This window comes from Pteropus vampyrus, unplaced genomic scaffold, assembly GCF_000151845.1.
Source record: "Pteropus vampyrus isolate Shadow unplaced genomic scaffold, Pvam_2.0 Scaffold585, whole genome shotgun sequence".
Classification (NCBI taxonomy): Eukaryota; Metazoa; Chordata; class Mammalia; order Chiroptera; family Pteropodidae; genus Pteropus; species Pteropus vampyrus.
In genome coordinates this window covers 272,843-298,169 of record NW_011889366.1, presented here as the reverse complement: position 1 = coordinate 298,169, position 25,327 = coordinate 272,843, and the positions used below count along the sequence as shown (strand labels likewise).

Sequence of the window (25,327 nt, the reverse complement as noted above, 5' to 3'; positions counted from 1 at the left end):
TAATAAGTACAGCGGGGGACAACTGTTGTTAGGAGAGTTTGAATTTTAGTCTAAGAGCAACGGGTAGACTTAAAGGGCTTTAAAGGGGAGGTCGGGGGTAAAGTGACTTCATTTATGTTTTTCAAAGACCCTCTGGCTTCAGTGTAGACAATGGGCTTAAGGGAGGCAAGTGACATGAAGGAGAGTGCTGAGGAGGCTGTTGGAGATTTTCCAGGACAGAGATGGCTAAGATGAGGGTGGAGGGAGTAGTGTATAGAGTCATTTTTGAAGGTAGAGTGATGGGCTCGCTGATGGATTGACATTAAGGTAGAGGAGAGGTTGCATCAAGAGTGTCTTCTAGATATCTGCATAAGTGGTTGCCTTGACACCATTCCCTGAGGTGGAAAAGTGGGAGCTAAACCTGAGTTCGAATTCTGTCTCTACCATTCCCAACTATGAGGCTCTACACAGGTTTCTTCTCTCCAGGTTATACCCTCATTGCAAAAGGGGGACTACCTTGTGAGGTTGTCTGAATTAAATGAGACAATCAGCAAGGAGCCTGGGACCTTATCAATAACCTATATATTAGATATTATTGCTGTTCTTAGATTTATTAATATTACTGTGAAGCTCAAGGAAGGAAGCCAGGCTTGGGTCCTTATGCTCTAGTATGACTTTTCTTAAGTTGTAGCAATTGGCTTTGACTATTGAAAGCTGTGATGATCCAGGCAGGAAAATGTTTGCTGTCCTCAAAGGGTAGGTCAATATGAATGATCTTTTTAATAACAACAGTAATAACAGCTAATATTTATTGAACATTTATTATCGTTGGGCTCTTTACATGCTTCATCTTATTTATCTCTTACGATACCTATGGCGCAAGTTCTTTCACTGTCATCATTTCCTTTTTGCAAATGAGAAAAACTGAAGTTCAAGGGATTAAATAAACCCTGTAGCTGATAAGTGGAAGATATGCTACTCCATCCTAGGGATGCTCAGAGACCAGGGAGAGGGGTCAGACATTATCACCTTCCTCAATTGTTCTGTAAAACCCGGGCCTCGCCCCTGTCATTCCCCTGCACCAGTGAAGTCCAAAGTCCGAGAGCTCCAAGAATGCGAGAACCAGGAGGGTGACTTTGCTCTGAGACTCTGGCGCCTTACACCCGCCGCGTCCCGCCCTCATCTCGTTGCCCCGCCCCTCTCGCGCCAACTCCCGCCCGCCCCGCCCCTCGCCTTGCCAAGTCCTTTGCCCCCTGCGACCCTTAGCCCCGCCCCTAAGGCCCCGCCCAAAGTCCCGCCCCTCTCCCCGGCCCGCTGCCCCGCCCTCTCGCCCCGCCCCTTGTCGGGCAGCGCACTGGCTGACGCCCAGGCGCTCTGGGAGCCGACCGCCTCAGACACGACGCGCTAACCTGGACGCTCCTCTTCGCAGACCCTTCTCCGGCGCACCGTTCATAAGATACGACGCAGAAAGTAGGGCACAGCCCAAGGGGCCGGGCGGAACCCGGGAGCTGAAAGCAGGCAGAGTGACGGGGGCCGAGGCCCCCCGCACCCGCACGCGCCCCGCTGGGCCCCTCACCCGCACGAGCCACAAAGCCCCTGCCTGAGGGAGAAACGCCGCCACCCGCAGCCCTTCGTGGGCTGGACGCGCGGCCCGTGGTCTCCCCCACGCTGTGGTCCCCCTCTGGCCTCAGTTTCCCTCACTGAGCACCCGGCCTTGAACGCTGAGGAGTCGTCTGTGGAGGAAGGTCTTGGCGTCCCTGCGCTTGGTGTCCGAGTCTCCTCACAATCCCGGACACACCCCTCCCCCGCACCTTTCTGCTCCTCGCCTCTCACCCCTGTTTGCTCCCGCAAAGGAGCTCGCCCTCGTGGCTCTCCCCAGGCTCTCTCCCCGAGCATCCCGGCCTAGTCCGCCTTCGCCCCTTCCTCCGCCCCGGATGCCGTTCGCCCACCGCCCTTACCCCACTTCCCTGGGGCCTAGGTCCATGCATTAGCGTTCGTTCGCTTTACTTTGCACGGAGTAAATTCAACCTAAAAATCACCCTCGGGACTTTTGGGGTTTTTGGGGGAGGATTTGGGGGAGGTGAGGTGGAGGTGGGAATATGTGCTCAGGAAAATCAGTGTCTCAGGAATATTAAACCACAGGGTTGTATTTTGTTCTTAAAGTACATTAATAATTATACAACCGGGAGCAATTTTAAAAGACAAATTGGAATTTATTCCAAGATACCAAACACACAGACTAGAAAGGGAGAAAGTGGGACCAAGACAGACACAAACTATAAACATTAAAATCTCTAGCTGTTCCATTGCGTAATGTGGTTTGGTAAATTGCATAATTTTTCTTTGGGGCCCAATGATTTTATACTGGGGGTGGAAATGGGCATTGATCAAAGTTAAGCTAAATTGTTAATTTTGTGGCCGATTTTGTTTTTGTGTTCATTTTGGCTCAATTTGCTCTTTTCTCAGAACTTTGAGTAGAAAAGAACAAGAAAGAAGCTTTTATAGTGGCAGCTTAAGATTACTTATATGTGAGCAATAATTATATTCTTTAGAAAGTCAGCCACACTATTATAACATCCCTTTGCTTAATAATGGAGGCTTATGATATTATTGAGACTAGTATAATTTGTAGAAATGTGCATAAATTCTTTTTATTTTAAGTGGTTTTCTTTTACCACTCTTATTTCAAAACATTTTAATTTAATTCTTGTTTCCTTTCTTCTGATTTTTTCCCTATAGTTTCTTGTTTTCTTATTTTTTCCACTTTATGGTCCTTTGGAGTTATATTATTTTTATTTCAAAAATTAATATATTGTTGATAAATCAGAACATCTTTTATAGTGGCAGAGGACAAAGAAATTCAACATCTGGATATAAATCAATGATCCAACACTTCTCAAATTCTTAAGTTTTAGAAAAGAAATGACTTGTGTTTATTTTTCTTAGTTTTGTCCACTTTTTCCTATTGTATTGTTTTTTTCCATTTCCAGCTCCTATTTTTCCCAGGTTTTTTTCCTCTATTTATTTGACTGTATTGATTAGAGAACTCAAACCTTTTATAGGATAAAATAAGTAAATGTAAAAAGTGATTAGTGATCAGGATACATTTAAACCAGGTATGGTTCACAATCTAATAGGTCTCTATTGTTAGTTTATCATTTTGTATTTTAAATAAGGGTTTCTTCTGTATAAGAAAATAATTCGAATTGACTAATACATTGAATTAGAAGATAATCTGAGTGTTATTTTTATAGAATGAATGAAGAATGTTTTTAGTGTTATAAAATAACACTAAAAAGTTTTTGTAATCAAATTTTAAATATCTTTTAAAGTTCTCTCTAGTTCGTTAAATACAACTAAGGAATACAGGCAACATGTTCTACACACATGTGCTTATGAGTAAGCGAGGGCCATTGGCCAAAATCTGGCTTGCAGCTCACTGGGAGAAGAAACTCACGAAGGCCCATGTATTTGAATGTAATCTAGAGATAACCATTGAAAAAATTATTTCACCTAAGGTATGTTATTAAAATTATAGTATGTATTTGCCATGACTTGTGGAAAGAAAAGGAAATTAAAATACATTACATCATGAAATACATTTCCAAGGAAGTTTTACTTCTCAAATGGTCTCACTTTTAATTCCCATACCATTTATTGCCTGAGCATATACACGTATTGGTTTTTGTTGGTAATTGTTTTATATGTTTATCATAAATAGATTGGACCCTGAAGGATAAATGGCATGTTTTATACATATTTTGTAATCCTTTATATTTCCTAACAAAATATTCTATACATAGTAATTACCAAATAAGTATTTCTTAGAAAAATAATGAGTGAATGAATGGGGAGAGTAGAAAGGAGAATTGAGTATAAATCAAAATATATATGAAAACACTTGATAAACAATACAGTACTATGTTCATTATGAAAACTGTAACAAGCTATTAAGATTTATATTAAAATATTTTAATATTTTTATAGGCTAAGTATTTTTCTGCTTGAGAGAGGATGAATTATAATTGAAAACCTACTATGTTTCAGGCACTGGACTAGACTTTATGTTCATTAGTTTATTTAATCTTCACAACAATCCTATGAAATAGGCTTAATTAAGAGTATGAACTTTTGGTCAAATTTAATTCCTGCTCCATCACTTAATAGTTGTGTTACTTTGGGCCTATATGAGTCTCTTTTTTCTTCTGTAAGTAGAGGTTGCTGTCAAAATTAATTTAATGTATCAAAAGTCCCTAGGACAATGCCTGACACAAAATAAGTATATAATAAATTGTAGCGATTATTAATTGATTAAACTTCAGGAAGGTTAAATGACTCAGCAACTGAACAAGGCTTGAGTCCAGGTCTACCTGACTGTAGTTTATATTCTTCCTATGAAACCAATAATAGCAGACTTCACCCAAATTCAACATTAGATTATCTTCACTGAATAAGAAACATAAGTTAACTATTTTACATGGTGAGGTAAAAGTTAAGTTAAATCACTTAACTTTTACCTCACCATGTAAAATAGTTAACTTATGTTTCTTATTAAGTTAAATCACTTAACTTTTACCTCACCATGTAAAATAGTTAACTTATGTTTCTATTTACTTTGTTTCTATTTACTTTGTTTCTATTTACTTATGTTTCTATTTACTTTAAATAAGACTACAAAATGTCTGCTTTTTTAAAAAAAATCTATTTATTTATTTATTTATTTATTTATTTATTTATTTATTTATTTTTAACATTTAATTTTTTTCTCCCTCTCCCCTCTCCGCTGGTAACCATTAGTCGATTGTCCATGTCCATGAGTCTCTGTTTGCAAAATGTCTGTTTTTTAAAGAGAAGAAATTCTTATTATTTTGTAATTTTCAAAGAACAGAGTTTATGAATCTAATTTTTATTCTAATACTTTTTAAATTATTGAAAGGTGAAAATTGCACTTCGAACTTCAGGACACCTTCTTTTAGGAGTTGTTCGAATCTATAATAGGAAGGCAAAATATCTTTTGGCAGATTGCAGTGAAGCATTGCTTAAAATGAAGATGACATTTCGCCCAGGTATGCAATATTGCTTTGTGTTACTACCTTGGTTCCTTTTTGCATTTTTGTTTTTAAATTGAACTTTTTAAATTGGCAGCAATCCATAATTCGAGGGTGAGTATAATGAATGTAACTTTCTTTTGACTGAATCTAATTTTCCATGGTTAAGGAAAAATTATATTCTTTTACTTGTTCTTTTCCAGGTTTGTAGGAAAAAGTTATGCTTTCAAAAACTTGTAGTTTCTGTGTATTTGCATAAGAAACATACTTAAAGCTACCAAATTTGTATAAGAAATTCTAATATTCAGTTTTAATGGGTCATTTAGTTTGCCATATCTATTTTTATCTTTTTGAGATCACTTAGAAATAGTGTGATTGACAATACCCAGATACCAATCAGTTATTGTTTTCAGAATTCTCAAGACTCTAAGTAGCATGCTATTTATGAAATATTATAGAACATCTTTAGGCATTTGAAAGTGCTAGAGGCTTACATATATCATAGATAAAATGCCTTCAAATTTTAATTTTAAGACATTCATCATTTTCCATTTCGTATTATGGTTATTTAGGTATATGCTTTGCCTCTCGCTCTAGTCAGCAGTCTCCTAAAGGCAACATCTTTGTCATATTTATTTTTTGAACTTCTTATTGTACTTTTCTCAGTGCCTTGCACATACTCTTCCCCCAGTTAATATTTGTTGAATTGAGGTTGAAAGAGTTTTTTCTTTATTTAAAATATTTGTGGAATCTCTAGGTAGATTTACGATATCAAATATGGTTCATTTGTTCATTGTTTAATTTATATATTCACAAATATTTACTGACCCCACGTTTTTTGTGAAACACTACATAAGGTTCTGGGATGTAAGAACAAACAAGACAAATAAGGTCCCTTTTAGTCTGGTGAGGAAATCAGATAAGGAAAAAGGTTTTTTAAATTATTACAATAATTATAGATCATGATTATGCTATGAAAGAATATAGAGAGGACTATAACAGAAAAGAACAGCAAAATTTATTTTAGTTAGGCTAGTCAGGAAAAACCTTTCTGAGAGGACAGAATTTAAGCTCAATCTTGAAGAATGAGAAATACCCAGCCATGTGAAAAGTCCCTGAGGGAATAGCATTCTGGGCAGAGGGAACTGCAAGAGCAAAGGTCTTGAGGTAGAAAAGTGCTTGACTTGTTCGGGAAACAAAAAGGCCAGTGTGGCTGGAGTATAGTGAGTGAGGGAGAGAGTGTCATTAGATGATGCCAATAGGTTTGTAGGACTGCAGAGACCCTGATTAGAAATTGGGATTTTATTTAAATATACTGGGGAAGTCACTGAATCATTTTAAGCATGGGAGTGATCTGATCTGATTTTGTATTTAAAATATCACTGGCTGCTTTGTGGAGAATGGACTGAGGAGTGGCAGGAGTGGATACAGAGAAACCAGTTCGAAGGCTAAGCAGTAGTCCCGTGAGAGAAAGACTCAAATGAAAGATTTAATTGGGAATTTCTTATTTTTTATAGCATCATTGCTTACTGGATATGGTTTTTTATTCTTTTCAGGACTAGTTGACCTTCCAAAAGAGAATTTTGAAGCAGCTTACAGTGCTATCACACTGCCAGAAGAATTTCATGATTTTGACACCCAGAATATGAAGTAAATTATTTTATTTTCCTTTCGTTTGATTTTCTTGATATTTTCACCTTCAGATTCTATGAACACAAATGGATGTGCTTAACAACCAAAGTAAACATGTAGTTGACAAAAGCTTAAATTTAGTGTGAAATTTCAAAATATAGCACCAAAAATGTATCATATTTGCTGAATGTAGTTTACAGTTTTGACAGTATATGCATTTATTCATTCACTAAATATTTTTTGGATGCCTTCCATATGCCAATGAATAAAACACAGCTCCTGGCCTCATGAATCTTACATTTTAGTTGGACTAGACAGACAATAAACAGATAGAGTAGACAGAAAATAAAATAAATGGTAGAATGGTCAAGAAAGACTTTTCTAATAAGTTCCAAACAGAAACCTGAAGGAGATGAAGGAATGAATCACTCAGTAATGTGGGGAAGAATGTTCCAGGTAGAGCAGGTAGAAAGGCCCTAAAGCAGAGCACACTGGACATTTTCAAGGAATAACAAGGAGGCAAGTAAGACTGGTATGGAATAAATGTAGGTCCTAGATCAGAGAGGTAGCTGGGGATGCAGACGATATAAGGTGTTGGAGGCTACAATAAGGACTTTTATTTTACTCAGGGAGCACAGGAAAGTGTTGATCAGGAGAGTGACTAGATTTGATTTGATTTCCATGTGCTTTCCCTGGCTACTTATTATGAAGGGGAAAGGGAAGAAGCAGAGAGCCTGTGAGAAGATTATTACAGTAAGAAGTGCAGGTGAGGAAAGATAGTGTCCATAATTCTCAGCCTTCATTTTATCGAGGTGGTAGCAGTCAAATTATGGATATATTTTGAAGGCAAAGCCAACAGGATTTGCAGATTTTATATAGCTTTAAGAGAGAGGAGTGAAGGATGACTATATGATTTTTGCCGTGAAAATGGAGTTACCACTTAATGATATTAGGATAACTAGGGAATAACAGGTTTAAGAGTGGCAGGGTGAAGGAAGTAAATTAGGTTTTGGATATAAGTTTTGAGATAACTGTTATACATCCAAGGGGAGTTAAGCAGGTAGTTGAATATCTGGGTCTGGGTGGGATGTATAAATTTGGGAGTTGTCAGTATACAGATAGAACTTCAACCATGAGGCATAAGAGATCCCCAAGGGAATGAGTATAGATTTAAGAGAGAGTGAGAGAGTGGTGGGGTGTGGCGGGGAGGAAGGAAGAGAGAAGAAGAGGAAGAGGAGGAAGAAGAGAAACAATTCTATTGAAAAAGTAAAAATTTCCTTTATTCTTATAATAAAACCTATTTTGTTATTGTTGTTTTATTGGAGTATACTATAAAATCATTGTGTTCTGTTCACAAGTTTTCCCCAATCTTATATTTCTCCATAGTGCTATTGATGTTTCAGAACAATTTACTCAGAACCAAAGCAGACCAGAAGAAATCACACTTAAAGAAGATTATGGCAGTGATCTACTTTTCCAAGCTGGGAGTTTTGGTGAGGATATTTGAGAAATTAAAATTACATTTCACAATCAATTATATTTGCATTTTTTATTGAAACAATGCCAATAGAAATAGCTATTGCTTTGTCAGTAGAAATATCTTCAGAATGAATTTTTCAATATACAAATGTAACCCCCAATAATTTTGTCCTTGCCTTTTTTTATTATATGTAGGAAGAACAAGTTCTTAGTAGACCAACAGACCTGGATTTGAATCTGGGTTTTCTCTATTGACTTCCTATGTGATTTTGAGCAAATTATCTAATTTTTCTAAGCCTTAATGCCCTATCTGTAAAATTAGCAACAACAGGGTTATTTCCCTTATTCCCTCCTTTAATCCTTCCCATCAGTAAGTAATTTTTTTCTCTCCTTCAAAAACAAACTCAAATCTCGTGTCCTCTAAGAAATGCTTAATATTAATTCATCCTATTCTGGATTACCATATAAGATTGAAGACAGTGATTATTTCATTAATTTTTGTGTGTGTGTGAGCTCGGGTTCTTGTGATGCTCAGTGCTTAGAATACAGTGTCTATTCATAAATGTTATTATCTTATTGACCAAGGATGATTTTTCTTTTGGGAGCTATGAAGCTGCACCTAGAAGATGTGAACATATCTTTAGTTCTTTTTCAAAAAGTCAGTCTTTCCTATTGAGCAAATCTTTAGTCCAGCGCAATGAAGGTTGCCTTTTCAACTCTTACTTTCTAGAAGATGTGTGTCTATAGAAGAATTTTCAATATGAATAATACTTCATGACTTTCTTTACTGACTAGCACTAATATGGGTTGTTAAAGGGCGGGAATAGAAGATCAGTCTCTGACCCTTCGAAGTTTCAGACTACTGGACCTAGAGATTCAAACCCAAGGAAAGGAAAGAACATGAATTTGTTGAGTGCCAATCTGAAAGCAGGCCAGTTTGAAGCAGGAAGTTTATTTTATCTGCTGCTCTCAGTGTCTTAGGATTTTTCTCCCATTTCTCCATTTGGCAAAATATTTTACCAGTCAGAATTCTAATAATTATATTACCACTCTCTCTCCTGGGTTCAGATCCTGGCTCTTGTCATTTATTAGATGACTGTGTACAAAACCTTTTTGTAGATGTATTTCCTTGTCTATATAATAGTATCTTCTATAATCCACATAATAAGCACTCAGTTAATGTTAGCTGACCAGTTTTTATCTTTTTTTACTGCTGTATCTCTAACCCCTACCATATTGACTAATACCCAGTTATTCAATAAACATTTATTGAATGAATGTTTTAAGCCCATTCTTTAATATTTTACCTACCTTTCCATTCCTAAGATGGCAGATATACTCATTATTTTATGAACTCCCATTATGGATAAATTACACAAGCAATTATCCTTAAAATAATATGAAATAATACTTGATCAAGCTGAACATGACCTACCTCCCACTGCCAATAATAACCTTCTGGGAAATTATTAAAATGTACCACAACTAAAAACTCTATTCTAATGTTTTGGTAGTATTAGTATTAGTATTAGTATTAGTATTAGTATTAGTATTAGTATTAGTATTTGGGAAAAAGCATTAGACTACAAATCCAACCTCCACTGATTAAGCGACTTTAGTTTAATAATTCAAATAAGTTTATTAGCTCTCATTTTTCTTATCGGTAAGATAAGGGAGGCTATAAAAGATGATATCTGAATTTCTTTCTAACCCTAAAATTCTGTGTTTCCTTGACTAATTCAGGATTAATGATATATATTTATTTAGGGGAGGAATCTGAAATTCTCAGAAGACACAGCTTCTTTGATGACAACATATTGCTGAATTCCAGTGGTCCTTTAGTTGAACATAGTTCTGAAAGTGTCATTGGAGAAAAAACTCTCTTCTATGACAGTGGAGATGGATTTGGAGATGAGGGGGCTGCAGGAGAAATGATTGGTATGCCGTCTGGGTCTATAGAAATTGTATATTTATTTTATCAAATTACTGTAGTGTATTAGTGGATTTATTAGATCAAACTAAAATTTCAGATATGCTTCGATGTCTTATAAACCAACACATTTTTTATACAAGTTTTCAAAGTATATGGTATATTTAAACTTTTAGGCTAGGTTTAAGTAAGTAGCCAACTGTTTAAACACATTTTCCATAAAGGTTGTGAAATACTGCTTGTTTTTATTTTTAAAAATTCCTAATTTTAGAGGGGAAAGAGTAAGTTAGTATATTCCTCACAAAATATACTAAAAAACATTGTTTTCTTTAACAAATTGTGGGAAAACTATTCTAAAGGATCTGCCAGCATTTTATATTATTTTGTTTTTATATTATGATATTATAAAATAATAATTGAAATAGAGTAGACAATTCAGGCAGCTTTGTAACAAGGCTACTATCTTGACATAAGTTTAGTAAATATTTCTTGAACTCAAACACCTAAAATAGATTTTTAATAAAGGAAAGGAAATATATAAAATTCTATGTCATCCTGCATGAAATGTGATAGTCTCTGTAAGCGATCAAATTTAAGTACTTAAGGTTCATTCATTTTTGCATCCATTCACAATTCCTTGCATACAATAATGTCAATAAAATTTTAGTGAACAAATGATAGGTTCAACTCTGTATGACAAAAATATTGTGTTTTTAAAGACAATCTATTGCAACATGATGAGAATATCCTGTTAGAATTAGAAGACATGCAATTGAACAGAGAAATTTCCCTGCCTCCTGAGCCTCCTGATATTAAAATGGGTATGTTGAAATTTTCCTTTGTGTAGAAAGTGAACAGATGCTAATATTCAAATTAAGCCTCAGAACTTCTGAGTTTAAATAGCAGTGTACTATAGCAAAAAGTAGTAAAAAACATTGTTTCTTAAACTCTCTTAATCTGACTCTAGACAATGTAGAGTAGAAAACTGGGTTCTGAGAAAGGTACTATAATGGTTATTTAACCAGGCATGGGTTTATTTGGTATGAGAGCACATTTAAATACTCTGCTAAAATACAGTTCTTTTGAATCATTAAATTAATATATGTTACATTAAAAAATCATTAATGTTTGACATTAATATGGCTTTTAATTATTAATAGTAATATGGTTTGACAATCTATATACAACTTGAGAGAAATTATAGATGGGGGGGATATTTTCTACTTGAAATTCATGTGAAGGTACCTCAAATGATTTGAAGTCTTTTAGTCTATTTTAAGAATTAAAAGTACAATTAGCCCCATTTTGATTTTTCATTCTTTTTGATGTTACATTTGCTTTCTAACACAATAGTGGAGCTTTAAAAGATGAATAGAGATAGGCAATAACAATTTAGTTATGGTTCTTTATGGGTCAACTAATAATTAAAAGGTTTAACAGATTAAAAATATTAAAAAAATATTTTAGCAAACATGTAATCAAATTTATGTCAGTCATTTATTATGGTTGGTACCACTGTTTTCACTTTTGCTGTGACTACAGTCACATCTAAGTCCAGCCTCATATGTCACATATGCAAAAGAGAGTGATGATATTCAACTCACCTAAACACTTTGGGTCCCAGATCATATAATATCTGAATCTCCTCAATTCTATTAAATACATAATTCTAAGAATCCAGATGTGGCTTTAGTTAGCAATATATAAATCTTCAATTAGTTTATCTTTTACTTTAATTCTCATATAGTCCTCTAGCTTGTAACATAACTATTTTTTAAAAAATAATTCCTTTTATGGTGGTGGTGTTTAGTAGAACCAGAAAATTCGGAGTGTATATGTCTACCTGAAAATGAAAAAATAGATGCAACCGCATTATCAAATGAAGAGGAAAGATTTACCCTTGATCCAATTGATGCTTCAGGTCAGTCATTCATGTATTTATTTTTATTTTTGACACCTACTATCTTATTTACTGTTAGATATTTGTATAATCTATGAAATATTATAGGAGGTAGTCGATCTAATAATAACACTTGTCAGATAATAGAGAAAGAGTGTGATGTAAATTTGAGATGATCCTTTCATTATATTTAGTCCTGGTCAAACAATATTTCCAGTTTGGAAATCTGGAAAATTTAAGACTGAGTTCAATTCCAGTATTTATTGAGCCATTACTCTGTATTGGGAACAGAGATGAAGAAGACATAGTTCCTGCTTTTAAGAATCTTACAGTCTGATCAAGAAATAAATAAACATGCAAATGAATATAAAATAGGAATAAAAGTTTCAGAAGAGAGAAACTATCTCCTCTAATGTTTAACCTCAATCATGTTTTTAGGAATAAACAATAAATATGAATCTAATATATAACTAGACCTTTTAAGAACATCCTAGTTTTAAGTAGTATAATTGATAGGGATCTTAGTTTATAAACTCGGACTTGCAAGAAATAAGGGATTCCATTTTTTTCCTTTACTAAATTCAACTCTGAGCCTCTCTTCCACTCGGCCAGCAAGAATTTTAGTCTGCATAGCTCTTTTATCTGCCCTAATCCATTAATATCAAAATTGAGGGGAGGTGTGTAACAGGTGAAAGGGAACCTCTGGTCATCAGCCACACCAGTTTGTGGTACCCACTGTCCCAGCCTACATAGCCTCTGGGGTCATTACACAGCCCACCCTCCTGGGATCTTGTTATGTTCCCAGGATTTTACTGCAGCACATCAGCAATCAGTTTCCTGTTCCTTCAGGCTCCATCTGATCACAGATCTTTACCCATTCTGGGAAATCTAATGCTTCCTTCCCTTTTGCATCTTTACTAAGGAAAAGCTTGACTTCTGCTTTCAAACTGGTAAAATTACCTATAAGAATGAAATATCATGGGCCTAGCTACCCACTTGGACTTTGTGCATGAATTTTAGTGGGGGAGGGAAAAATACACTGGACAAATACAAATTAGTGTTTCAAAAAGTTAGGCTGTTATGTAGATATTTTAAGAGACCTCAGACTTGAGTGACTTGCTGATCAATATATCCTCTGCTCCACATTTGCTCAGTTGTCCACTGAGTAGGTGAGCAGATTCCTTCCTCGGCATCTTTGAGGAACACCTTACAAAATGTGTCAACTGCTTAGACACTCTAGCTGTACAAAAGCTTTGTAAAGCATAATTTTCAGTAGGAGGAAGAGGATTTTCTTTCCTATACAAATCTGTAGGTTGTATTGTGGTAGACATTTCTTAGATGTGCAGTACCTAGAATACCATTTTATAGAGCTGTACAACCAATAACTTTTGTGCCTATTTCTTATATTTAGACATTGCTTGGAAAAAGAAAGGCAAAAAGAGGAAGTTGCTCATAGATCCAGTCAAGGAGATCAGTAGCAAAATTATGCATAAACAACTTACTTCATTTAATGACACACTCACAGTTTTGGAACTTGCACCCCCTACCCAAAGACTGATGATGTGGAAGAAGAGGGGAGGAGTGGATACACTTCTGTCGACTGCTGCCCAGGATTTGATTCATACTGAACTGAAAGTGGTAATACTTTCCATCCTTTTACATGGGTACAATGTTTGTTTATAAATAAATAAATGCATATTTACACTTATACAGCAGAATTTAACTTGTGAAAAAATACCTCCTTATTTTGAGTTAACTTGCTGGATGTGTATACATGAATTATAATTTTGACTTTTTAGCATATGGTTGCTTGTATTTTATTGAATTGCTTTACTTGTACAAAAATGAGAAACAAAAATGTATATTTTTACAGTTGTTTACAAAATGCTTTCTGTCCTCTGGCTTTAAACTTGGAAGAAAAGCGATACAGAAGGAGTCAGTAAGGGAAGAAATTGGAAGCAGAAACATAGTAGGTGAGGCATCCTAATTCTGTTGATGTTGAGGGTAATGTTGTAGAAACAGAAATTTCATTTTACATTTCAAAATGAAGATGGGATCCAATTCTGTATTCCTAAGTATAAATGCTGTCTCTAGAAGCATATTTGAACTTAAAAAAAAAATTGTTACATCAGCATTGTATTTTTCTGCTTTGCAGATTAATTTTTGTCCAAAAAGCTACATAAAAAGATGAAGTATATATACTATGCATACTAATCTTAATCTTACTCTTTCTCACCTCCCCCACCCCCAAAGGTAATACTTACACACTAACGAAGAAAATTTTTATATTTAGTAGGATAATGTTTCACTTTTAAGACAACTAACATGAAAAGTCACCTAGTGATAAAACTAGCATTTAAATAATACAATTAACTTGAGACATAAAAATTTCCAAACACCCAGAGGATACATGGAATGTTAATATTGCTGATTATTATTGTGGCTAATATAAAGGAATAATAAAAACGAACTTATGTGGTGAGTGAAACTCTGCTTTCTTCTTAAAATCATTAAAATGTGCTGAACAATATACCAAGATGGGCTTGAACTATCCATTTTGTCTTGTGAGTGAATGTATGAGGATGAGTGCCAAGAGAGTAGTTGATGGAGGATAGGGCGTCGAGGTGATAAAGAGGCTTATGTGAAAGAGAAGGTAAATGTCAGACTTCGGAGCCATAAAGAGCTTATGTGCCCTTTGCTTAATTTCAATGGAATGTCAAAAGTTTTCTTTTGTAACAATCATATTGCAATTTAAGTTTGAAAGATATTTTGGTGAAATCTTGTTTACTTCCTTAATAATTCAGAGGCCTCCAAGATGGAAGAGCCAAATTTTCAGCAAGATTTAAGTCAACCCAAAACTTGGAAGGATGTGATTGGTGGATCTAATTGTAGTTCTCATGAGGCTACCAATAAAAACATTAACTCTGAGGTAAGTTAACCAGAGAATCATAAAATATTATTATTTTTCTGACACAGATATAGTGAAGGAACATAGAGACTCTGGTATGTCTTCTTACATTTATAGTTTACATTTCATCTATTATCCTATAGTTTACTTAGTAAGTAGCAGTACTACAGAATATAACATGATTTGCATCTGCTGAACAGTATTTTCTTGAAGTTTAGGATCGTAAATCACAAGATAAGTAGTTTCATCCTGAAATAGTATTTTGCATGGTACATTAAATAAATGATTGTACTTGATTCTGGTTATATGCTGAGAATCCTACTAGTCCCTCATTCAATATGTCATGGAATCTTTTAGAATTCTAGACAATACACCTATGTTTTATCTCTGATCATTAATTCATCATTTCTACCTCTAAGAGTAATATGTTTTAGATCCACCAGTTACCTTAGCCTTGAATCTGAAAAATTATCTAAAGATCCAAGACCAAAATAAATTTAAAAAATTTTTTATTTGAAGACAATTTTTATTTGAAAAATATAGTTATTCAAGAAACATTCATTTGGAAACAATGTACTTTAAAGTATTTTATCAGTCATCAGTTTATTGAATGTACAATTGTAAGTATTGTAGTCACACCGGATAAAAATAAACCAGTGCTTTCCTGGTCTGTTCCATCATCACTGTTCTTTGATAACCACTCAGGGAATTCAAAGTCAATCCACAATGAAACTGAATGCCCTGGGAAAGAAAGGCAATTTCATAATGCATTAAAAGAGAATGTGTTTTACTAAATATTTGACAGCATACCAGATATTAAGATATTGGGTTGCCAATACTACTCTTCCTTATTTGGACTTGGGCACACCCACTGAAAATTCTGATTAGGCAATCTGGTTTAGTTCATGACTTTTTAACATATTAATAAAATAGATTTTCCCGAGTACTTGAAGTGAAGGAAAGAGATTGATTCATTGGTTCTTCTGAACCTTTTACTCCTTAATCCTACACTTATGCTTTAACCTTCAATTTCATTCTTATTCTGCTTCCAAAAATGATGAACAGATGTGAAATATAGTCAGGAAAGGGAGCTCAGTTAGTTTGAAGGTACAAAGAAATATCGATTCTGATTAATAATTTTCAAATCTTCATAAAACAGAATTTTTATGTAAAGTAACTACAAAATAGAGAGTATCTAAAATGTAGAATAGTCAGAAATTAAAATAGAAAAACATAATAAGTCTCCACAAATATGTATATTAAAGAATAAAATGTGACCTCTTATAATCACTAAAATTTTAAAAAGCTGAAGTGAAAAATCAAGTAAACTATGTCGTAGGAAGCTCCTAAGTTAATCAGAATCATAGATGACAGCTGGGGAATGAAGCTTGGCAACCGGTTAAAGATGAAAAAGGGGCCGACAGCTTCTATAGCAATGAAAAGGGGACACGATAGGGAATGGAGAATTCCTGGCTTTCTCTTTTTCCTTCTTCCTTTGTGTCTTCACTCTCCTTCCACTTATAGTTTTTCTTCCCTTTTGCCAGTGACAGCTCTAGCAGTGGTGGCAAGAATCCTGTCATGGCCCTGGGTAGGGATATTAATATATCTTCCCTCATTCTCCCTCAGTTTGTAGATCTTCCTCTGCCACCTGGTACTGGCATGAGAATAGAGGTAGAGGACTGGGGCTAGATAAATTTTTCAAAGGAAAGTAGCCTCAGCTAAACAGCAGCAGAGACTTTTGATAAGAGATCTGCAGTGGCAAGAGAAATAGGAGGGACAAGGATAGGAAGCAAGGGGAGATGGAGTATGCAAGTTCTTCATTCGTAGGAGGCATATGGAAAACAGGAATTTTTAAGTTGGGCTGCCAATCTGGGATATTTCAGAAATAATATTTTAAGAATGTGGGTAGTACTTTAAATTAGTTTTATAAATGAACATTCATGGGATTAAAGCATTTAACAAAATGGGATTGTTCCTGTGATGATTACTACTACTGTGATGACGTACCTATTTTTTTTCTGATTTGCTTTAGCAGGACCTTGTTGAAATGGTTTCCTCAGCTGTTGAGGAATCCTCTTTACTGAGTGCCATCTTGGCACAAGAAATTGAAAATTGTCCAGTTGAACTGGTAAATATATACATAGTCTTGGAAATGGTCTTAAAAACTTTGTTCCTAAATGTTTAATACCTTATTTACCTAAAAATTGGTTTTTAGAGCTATCATGTTATTTTCTAAAATTATAATTTAAATTAGTGTATGAGTGGTTTGATAAAATATATTCAGAATTGCTTTGACTTTTTTTGTCTTTATTTTGAAACTTCAAATAATTTTAAAGGAAAGTATGAGATTTTTATGCTTATCAAAGGTAGTCACAGATTTAAAATATTGAGAATCACTTTTTTAAAGTTACTCTTAAAACCTCTCTAAAGAAATAGCTATATTAGGGGCATGGATTAGGACATTTAACGAAATATATATGGGCATTTTTTTCTAAAGCATCATATGACTCAAGGCCTATATCTATCCCATATCTATATAAGACTTCTAGAGATCAGAAAAAGAAAATAGTCTGCTCAAAGGGCCACAAGTCAATAGCAAAGCCAGATGTAACATCTGACTCGCCTGACTCCATATATGTTACTGTCTTATTTTCTTCTTTTGTCCCAGAGTGCTGAAGGCATTTTTAAGAAAGTAATGAATTTTAGCAGAAGTTTCTTCGTAAATAATATCAAAACACTTAATCCCTGATATTAATTTTATTTTTAAATAAATTATCATTATGGTAAGTTCTAAGACTATTAGATTGTTTTTTAATATGTGGAAAACAGACTGAATTATCTGGATAATCTAGGACAAGAATACCTTTTTACCTGAAACATTAAACAGCTGAGCCAGAAGCGGGTCGATTCCTTTTTGCCTTTCTCTTTGCCTCTGTAGACACAGGTTATTTTCATACATGGTCAAGCAAACCACAACACAGCACAAGTTCAGCTGTTTTAATAATCCACTGGGCTTTACACACAATGGATTCAGCTGAGAGTGTCCAGATAGATCAAGTGGACAGGCTTCAGCAAAGCACACAGACTATTTCTTCTGAGCCTTTTCCTGGTTAGTTTAGTTGTACAATATAGGTGAAGCTGCAGTCTCATGGGTCTTTAACAAAGAGTTCAACCATTGCTTTTTACATTTGAAAAACAGCATTTTCTGTATTTAACAATAAAAATTAACAATAATTGGATGAGCTTATTTATCCCACACAGACCAGAAAAGAATAAGCATAAATTGTAGCTAGAGGGATTTGGGAAACTCTTCAGAATAGTGACCATATTTTCAAATTGTCTCTTTGGAATGGAAGAAAGGATACAGCAGAGGTAGGACCAGGAAGCTGGTACAGCTGGTGGGAATGGGGACTCAGTTGTCCACTTAGCCTCAAATAATTTAAAATGTCATACAGAATATTCTGGAGCTTTCTGAAATCATCTTGGGGTCCACAAAATTGAAAGCACTTTTAGGAAGTAGCTGGGCTCTAGAGGTATATATGAAAGCTTGACAGTGAATCTGTGTGATAAGGGTGATACAAATGCTTTTGGGTTGCATGGTCAGAGCTAGCCTAGGAAAAATTATCAAGTAGGTCAGATTTGTGTCACTTTTCTTCCCCTAATCCTTCGTAGGCCTGCTCTTTTATCAGACTCATTGGCACCTTTCCTCTGCCCAGTTTCTGCTCTCAGCCCATAAGGTGTTATTTGGAACGTGCTTAGAGTGAGTTCCTGTGCAGAGATTTGAACTTTACAATTTTTAAATATTGAGATGTTTCTGAAGGTAGCTAAGTTTTAAAGACTGTAAAGAATGGATCTGTTCAGATTACATGACAGGCAGTAGGTTGATCATTTTTGGACAAGGTACCCTCAAAATCCAAAATTGGGTTTCTAACCCAATTGTACACAAACTACTAAACATCAGTTATTGTTAGAGCTCCTGTATCACCAAGTAAGTTCAAATAAAGGCCTATACAAGGCAGTTTTTCTATCGCTTTATATTTACTCCTGTTAACCGAGTTAAGATTAACAAGGGTTGGGATAAGTTATAGCCAAAAGTGGCAATCTTTGCTGACTTTACTTTTGAAAGTAAGGGCCCAATGTCTAGGATGCATTTCCATTAAAGACTGCAGAATCTCTTACTCCGAATCTCCTTATCAGAAGATAGCTTGGGGAATATAGATGTAATCCTGCAAGAGTTGATCTCTATCTGTATGCTAGTCTTGTTCTATTATCAGCCTATAAGCTCCTTATTTGGCAGAACCCAGTGTTATAGTTGTGTTCCTTACAGGAGTTAACACTATACCTGACAAATAGTAAACGTTCAGTAAAACTTAAGTGAAATATTTTGTCAATCATTCAAACAGGAGTCATTGGGAAATGAACAAAATATTGAGACAGAGATATGGAATCGAAGAATACTTCAGATGTTATATAGTTTACGGGTAAGATGGTAGGGTTTATCAACCCTATTTTTTATTTTTAAAGTAAGTAAAATGTAACTTCAGTCTTCTAGTTATTAATAAAAAATGAAACTTTTTCATCATGTTTTTGCTGAGGCTAAATTCTACTAGAGTCAAATGGTTTCGAGTGGTATAACCAAGGCTAAATATGGAAATTTGTTTTTGGTGCCTACATGTTCTATCAACTTCTTACCTATACTCATGCCCCTAGACATCTGTTCTATGTCCAATTCTTGTTTTTAGCAGGCTGTCAATAAATTTTTACAGTTTAACAGTTTAAGAGTGAAACAGATAATTTTAAAATTTAACTTAAATTTTTATCAAAATAATTTTTATCAAAATAATACATGTATATAATTTTAGAAGTATAATAGTACTATCCTATATTGCGCAAAAGGAAACACAGAAGTCTTTTGTCTTACCTCTTCTTATCCCCAAGTCCTGCTCACAAGAAGCAACTATATTAAGCTATTTCTTTTAATATTTATAGCCATATTTCTAATTATATGTTTTTATTTCCTTGATATTTCAGCTTTAAATTTTATCTATTTACTTCATTCAACAGAAAATGAAAATTTAGTTAAGTTACATCTCTCCCTTCACCAGTGTATTTTTAGCACAGTATTCAGTGCTCATAGTGTCATACTTGTAATAATTTTGATGCAAGTTTGATTATGACAGAGAACCAAAATATCAATGGCTTAGAAAGATAGAAGTTTATATCTCTCTCAGGTAAAAGTATAATCTGGTTTGGCACCTATACTCATAAGGTTGTCAGAGACTCAGTTTCCCTTTACCTCATTTTCTTTATTCTCAGGATCCAAAATGGCTGACTATCCACCATGTCCACATTCCATTCAGCAGCAAAGTTTCCTTTACAACCCAGTAATTGTGTGTATCACTTTTCTTTCTTCATTGACCAGCACTTAGTCACCTTGCCACGTCTAGATGGGAAATGTAGTCCTTCTCTAGCAACCTTGGGCCCAGCTAATAATTCTTTTACTATGGAAGGAGAGGAGAATAGGTATTAAGTGACAAAGACTATGTAAAAATTAGTTCACACTGAAATTTCATAGTGGAATTAATTTATTTTCTTGTCAACTTTATGGGGATTTTAGTGCTAGGGCAGTTAATCATTACCTCATTTTTTCTCTTAGCTTAGTGTCTATATACCCATCCTTAATTCTTTTTCCAAACTCTCTAGCAACATAATAAAACCCCTTTTAGTATGGTCGAATATATCAATTAATTCATTGGTTCCATTTTTTTTTTTCTTGAAGGTATCCCTCCTGAAGCTCAACATCCTCTTGTTCTAATCTGGATTAGTTGTTTCATAGGTCTACTCCACAGTTTCTATCTTGGGACATTCCTTTACCATAAAGTGAAAATTCCTTTGTCTTTTCCTATATTAGTTCCTCTATGTCTTGGTACTTTGATCTTCCTTTTGGTTAACATCCTCTCTTAATTTCCTGAAATAAAGAATGCATAGGAGATAGAGACCCTACGCACAAGTCTGAAATTTTCTTTACCTTTAACTTGTTTGGTTGTCTTTGAACATTGTTTGAAAATAATCTCTCTCAGGTGTCGAAGGCTTTGTAACATTTCTGTTTCTTGTATTGTTACTGAAAAGTCAGATGCTGCTTGGTTGGTCATCATTTGTAGGTGACCTTTATTTTCTCTCTGGAAACTTTTATATTTTTTTCTTTATCCCTAGTGGCCTGAAATTTCATGATGATGTGCTTTGGTATGGGTCTTTTTTCATTATTGTGCTGAGCCTGTAGTGGGTTCTTTATTCTGAAAGTTCAATGTCCTTGAGTCCTAGGAAATGTTTTGTATTTCTTGGATTTCTTCTTTGTTGTTAATCTGTTCTCTTTTTCTGGTCTAGCAGGTGGGACCTGGTGGGTCAGATATTTGGTCTCCTGAATTATGCCTTTAATTTTTTAAAAAATATTTTATTCCCTATATTAATATCCTATTTTTCCCCTACTCTCTAGAAGATTTCTTTAACTTTATGTTCCGGTCTATTAAATTTTATTTCTGTTTTCACCTTTTCTGTTTTCCATTTGTTTTTAGTTTTTAATTATTTTTCATTTTATAGCATCTTAATCTTTTTCTTTAGTTAGTTTCTTAATAGCTTTATTGAAGTATGATTAACATACAATACACTGTACCTAATTTAAAGTATACAGTTAGATAAGTTTTGACATCTGTATATACCTGTGAATTCATCACCACAATCAAGATAGTGAACATATGTACAACCCTCCAAATTTTCCTTGTATCTCTTGATAATCCCTTGTTAAATCTCTCCCATCCCCAAGCAAACCACTGATCTGCTTTCTCTCAATATTATCCTAAGCATTTTTTATGGATGCAGTGTTTTTTCTTAAATTTTTAGAAGTTATTTTCTTCTGTTCTCTATATTATCTGTTTCCTTGGCAATTCTCTTGAATGCATTCTCTTTTGCTCTTGAATGTTAGAAATTTTACTCAAATGTTTTGAGTTGTTTGTTTTTATTTAAGAGTAAGACACCAAAAATCTGATTAGAAGTTACATAAGCATAGCTGGGGCTTGTAGACTTGTGGTCATTGTAGTGAAGTAATTGGGTGGTGCCCCTCCTCCCCCCCCCGCACCCCTCCCCCACAAAGATGTCATTCTCTATAAGTGTTTTCTACTCAGAATGGTCAGTTTCCTGAGCTTAATCTTCAACTCTACTGATTATGATATCTAGTCATGATACCCATGTTTTGGGAATCAAACACTGGTAAGGGAAAAGCTGACTGTCTTACTGTTTAGAGTGTAGAACTTAAATTCCCCACTCCTCCTCCCCAGTTTGTGGCATAACAGTTCTCTACCATCCACAGTGCCTGGTGTCCCAAGGCTAGAGTTTCAACGGTTGGTATCTCTACAAAGGCAACTTCCTGCCTCCTTCATTTTAGAGGGATTTCTGGAGGGAACAGAATAGGCACATGTGTTCAATCTTGCACATTTTTATTTTATTTTTATTCTATTTTTCAAAAGAATTCTTGAAATTGAAAAGGCTATCTGTGCTCTTCTCCAGGGGAAAAAGCCTGCAAGGGTATGGAAGTAGGGGTCTCTTGGTTCAGCAAAGTGTTGGAGTGGAACTGAGGGGTCTAACTGCTCCCAAGTAGACTTTCAAGGGATTCACCCCACATCTCCAGCTTATACTTTTTTCCAGGAGAAAAAGTTACCCATCCACATCATGTCTCCTCAAGAGAAAGAGTAAATGAAGGCTTATCATGCCATCTCTGAAAGGTTGCTGACACTGGGCCACTCCTTTGGTTGAGATGAAGTATGATAAAGTATTCAACTTACTAATTTGTTAAATGTTATAGACTGGCAAAAAACTTGTATATGATATTTCTAAAAATGCTTTACAACTATCCAAGGAGTACGTTATAGGGATACTGGCCAGTGTTTACCACAGTATTTCTAACTAAAAAAACTATGCTTATATTCAAGGAATCTGATTCCAAGTACTAGTCTTCATAAAAGCATTTATCTTCATCCATAATTAAACACTTTGTTGTACCTCAATTTGTTCTAGTAGGTTCACAGTTACCCAGCGGTAAATCCAAAATCTTTTTAACCTGCGCAAAGAAACTGGGAGATGTTTACATAGTCATATTGCCTTGCCACTGAGATGTTACAAATATAATTCTACATTTACCACTAGAGTTTTATTGTCACCTCCCCTCCCCAGTACCTTGAAGGAAAAGAAGCCTGATAGGCTCATACTTTTCATTATTTGGAGACTCCCAAAGTCCTGTGGATTTTTCTCTCCCTGGAAGTCTAAATTGCAATTTCCATGGAAGCCATTTATGATAACATTCATTTTGTAAAAGACTTAACATTTGTATAACATGTTATAAATTTGTATAATACTTCATTTCTTTTGCATGCATTTTCTCAATGAACCAAGCTTGTGCTCAATGACCTATATGGCTTTTAAGCTTACTAATGAGTCATTTGCATTTCTCCATTTAAGGATTTCAAAAATATCAATATTTTTGTTGTTGATTATGCATCCACAGCCTACTCTACTTTTAATCTTCTTGTTTTCTTTTCCTTTTCTTTTTTTTCTAATTATTTTCCCAGGAATCCAACAAGACGGGAATGCAGCTGTTTAGTCTGATGACTCTCTGCAGAAATAGTGACCGAAAACAAGCTGCTGCCAAATTTTATACCTTTCTTGCCCTAAAAAAACAGCGGGCTATTGAGTTGAGCCAGAGTGCCCCCTATGCAGATATTATAGCTACGGTGGGACCAATGTTCCATAAAATGTGAAGGAAATCCAGAACATGCAGATTAATGTCATCATTGGAATTTTTGTATAGATTGTTCAATTTAACGCAGTAGCCGTCTGGAAGCAGCTGAAGGTCTGATCCATTTCATAGACAGACCAACTTTCTATTTCTCTTTGTAAGTTCAGAATCATCTTAGCCAGAATTGGAAACCTGTATGCTTACAGAGATACTGAATTATCACTAAGTGCCATTTTATCTTAGCTGACTTGAATGTATAGCATTTACCATTACTCTGACTTGAATGTTGCATTTAGAATACATTTTTTAAATACTATATGCTTTCAAGAAACATTCAAGGATGTTTTTTAAAAGTCTATTTTACATTGGATTATTTATTTAAAATTTATTAGATTAATCCATAATTAACACTTTCTTATTTCCCCACCGACAATAATTTATTTGATTCTAATGCATATCATCCTTGATTTGACCTAGTGTCATGGTTTTTAATCTCTCAATTGAAGAGTTATAAAATTCATCTTTGTTTTAAGTTGTCTGAGTGACTTTTAATCTATTTATAGATTATTTAATTTTTATTCACTATTTAATGATTATTATAATTACCATTCATGTGTCTGCTTCTTATGTTAAAAAAAATTAGCATGTCTGTAGCTACAGTTGAAGTAAAGGTGACTAAAATAAATGTTCTTTTACTTAGTGTTTACTGAGCATTTTTTATATTAAAATCATTGTTTTTCTTTTTTCTTAGTTGAAGTTTGTTAGGAAATTTTTATATAATGCTCTGTGGGCTCCATAGTGTACTGTAAAATGAAGCCTAAGGTGCTCTCTAAAATACTGTTGTATTTAGATTTGTGCTATAAACTAAATTCCAAATGGCCTCTTTGAATGTATAACTATAAGATTTAGATATCAAATTGCCCTTTTAAACATTTCTTTTATTTTTTAAATTAGCATACAGAAAAATTGACTTTTTTGTTTTGGTGCACAATTCTATTATTTTTAAAACATTTATAGATTCCTGTAACCGCCATAAGCAGGATACCAACAGTACCATCACCCAAAAAAACTCCCTTTGTAGTCACACCCTTCCCCCATTCTAATTCTTGGCAATGACTCTTCTACATGGCTATAGTTTTCTCTTTTTGAGAATGTCCTATAAATGGAGTCATATAGTATGTAACCTTTTGGAGACTGGCTTCTTTCACTCAGTATATCTTTGAGATTAGTCTGATTTGTTGCATGTTATCAGTGGTTCTACCCTATTTATTGCTGAGTAGATATACCAGTTTATTTATCCATTTATCCCAATCTAAGTTGTTCCCAGTTTTTGACAATTATAAACAGATTTGCTACATATACTTGTGTACAGTTTTTGTGTGAGTACAGTTTTTATTTCTCTAGAGTAAATATCTAGGAGTGGGGTTGCTGGGTAATATGGTAAATGCATGTTTAACTTTATAAGAGATTGCCAAATTATTTTCCAGAGTGGATGTACTTTTTCGCACTCCCACTAGCAATGTATGAGAGTTCCAATTAACATTTTGTTTACTTTATATTTTGAGATAACTGTAAGTTCTCATGCAGTTGTAAAAAAGTAATAGAAAGAGATCCTGTATACCCTTCACCCAGTTTCCCCCAAAGGTAACATCTTGCATAATTATAA

General features: G+C 34.7%; 1 protein-coding gene across 1 annotated transcript; it reads left to right on the top strand.

The window, feature by feature from the left end:
• Nucleotides 1-3,341: 3,341 nt before the first annotated feature.
• Nucleotides 3,342-23,800, top strand: RAD21L1 (RAD21 cohesin complex component like 1). Its single transcript, XM_011384529.2, has 13 exons — nucleotides 3,342-3,497; nucleotides 4,916-5,045; nucleotides 6,584-6,677; nucleotides 8,046-8,152; nucleotides 9,906-10,076; nucleotides 10,788-10,889; nucleotides 11,879-11,989; nucleotides 13,380-13,606; nucleotides 13,842-13,941; nucleotides 14,773-14,897; nucleotides 16,909-17,004; nucleotides 19,280-19,357; nucleotides 23,495-23,800. The coding sequence occupies exons 1-13, from the start codon at nucleotides 3,354-3,356 to the stop codon at nucleotides 23,681-23,683; spliced, it is 1,674 nt and encodes a 557-aa protein (XP_011382831.1). The 5' UTR covers nucleotides 3,342-3,353; the 3' UTR covers nucleotides 23,684-23,800.
• Nucleotides 23,801-25,327: the final 1,527 nt, after the last annotated feature.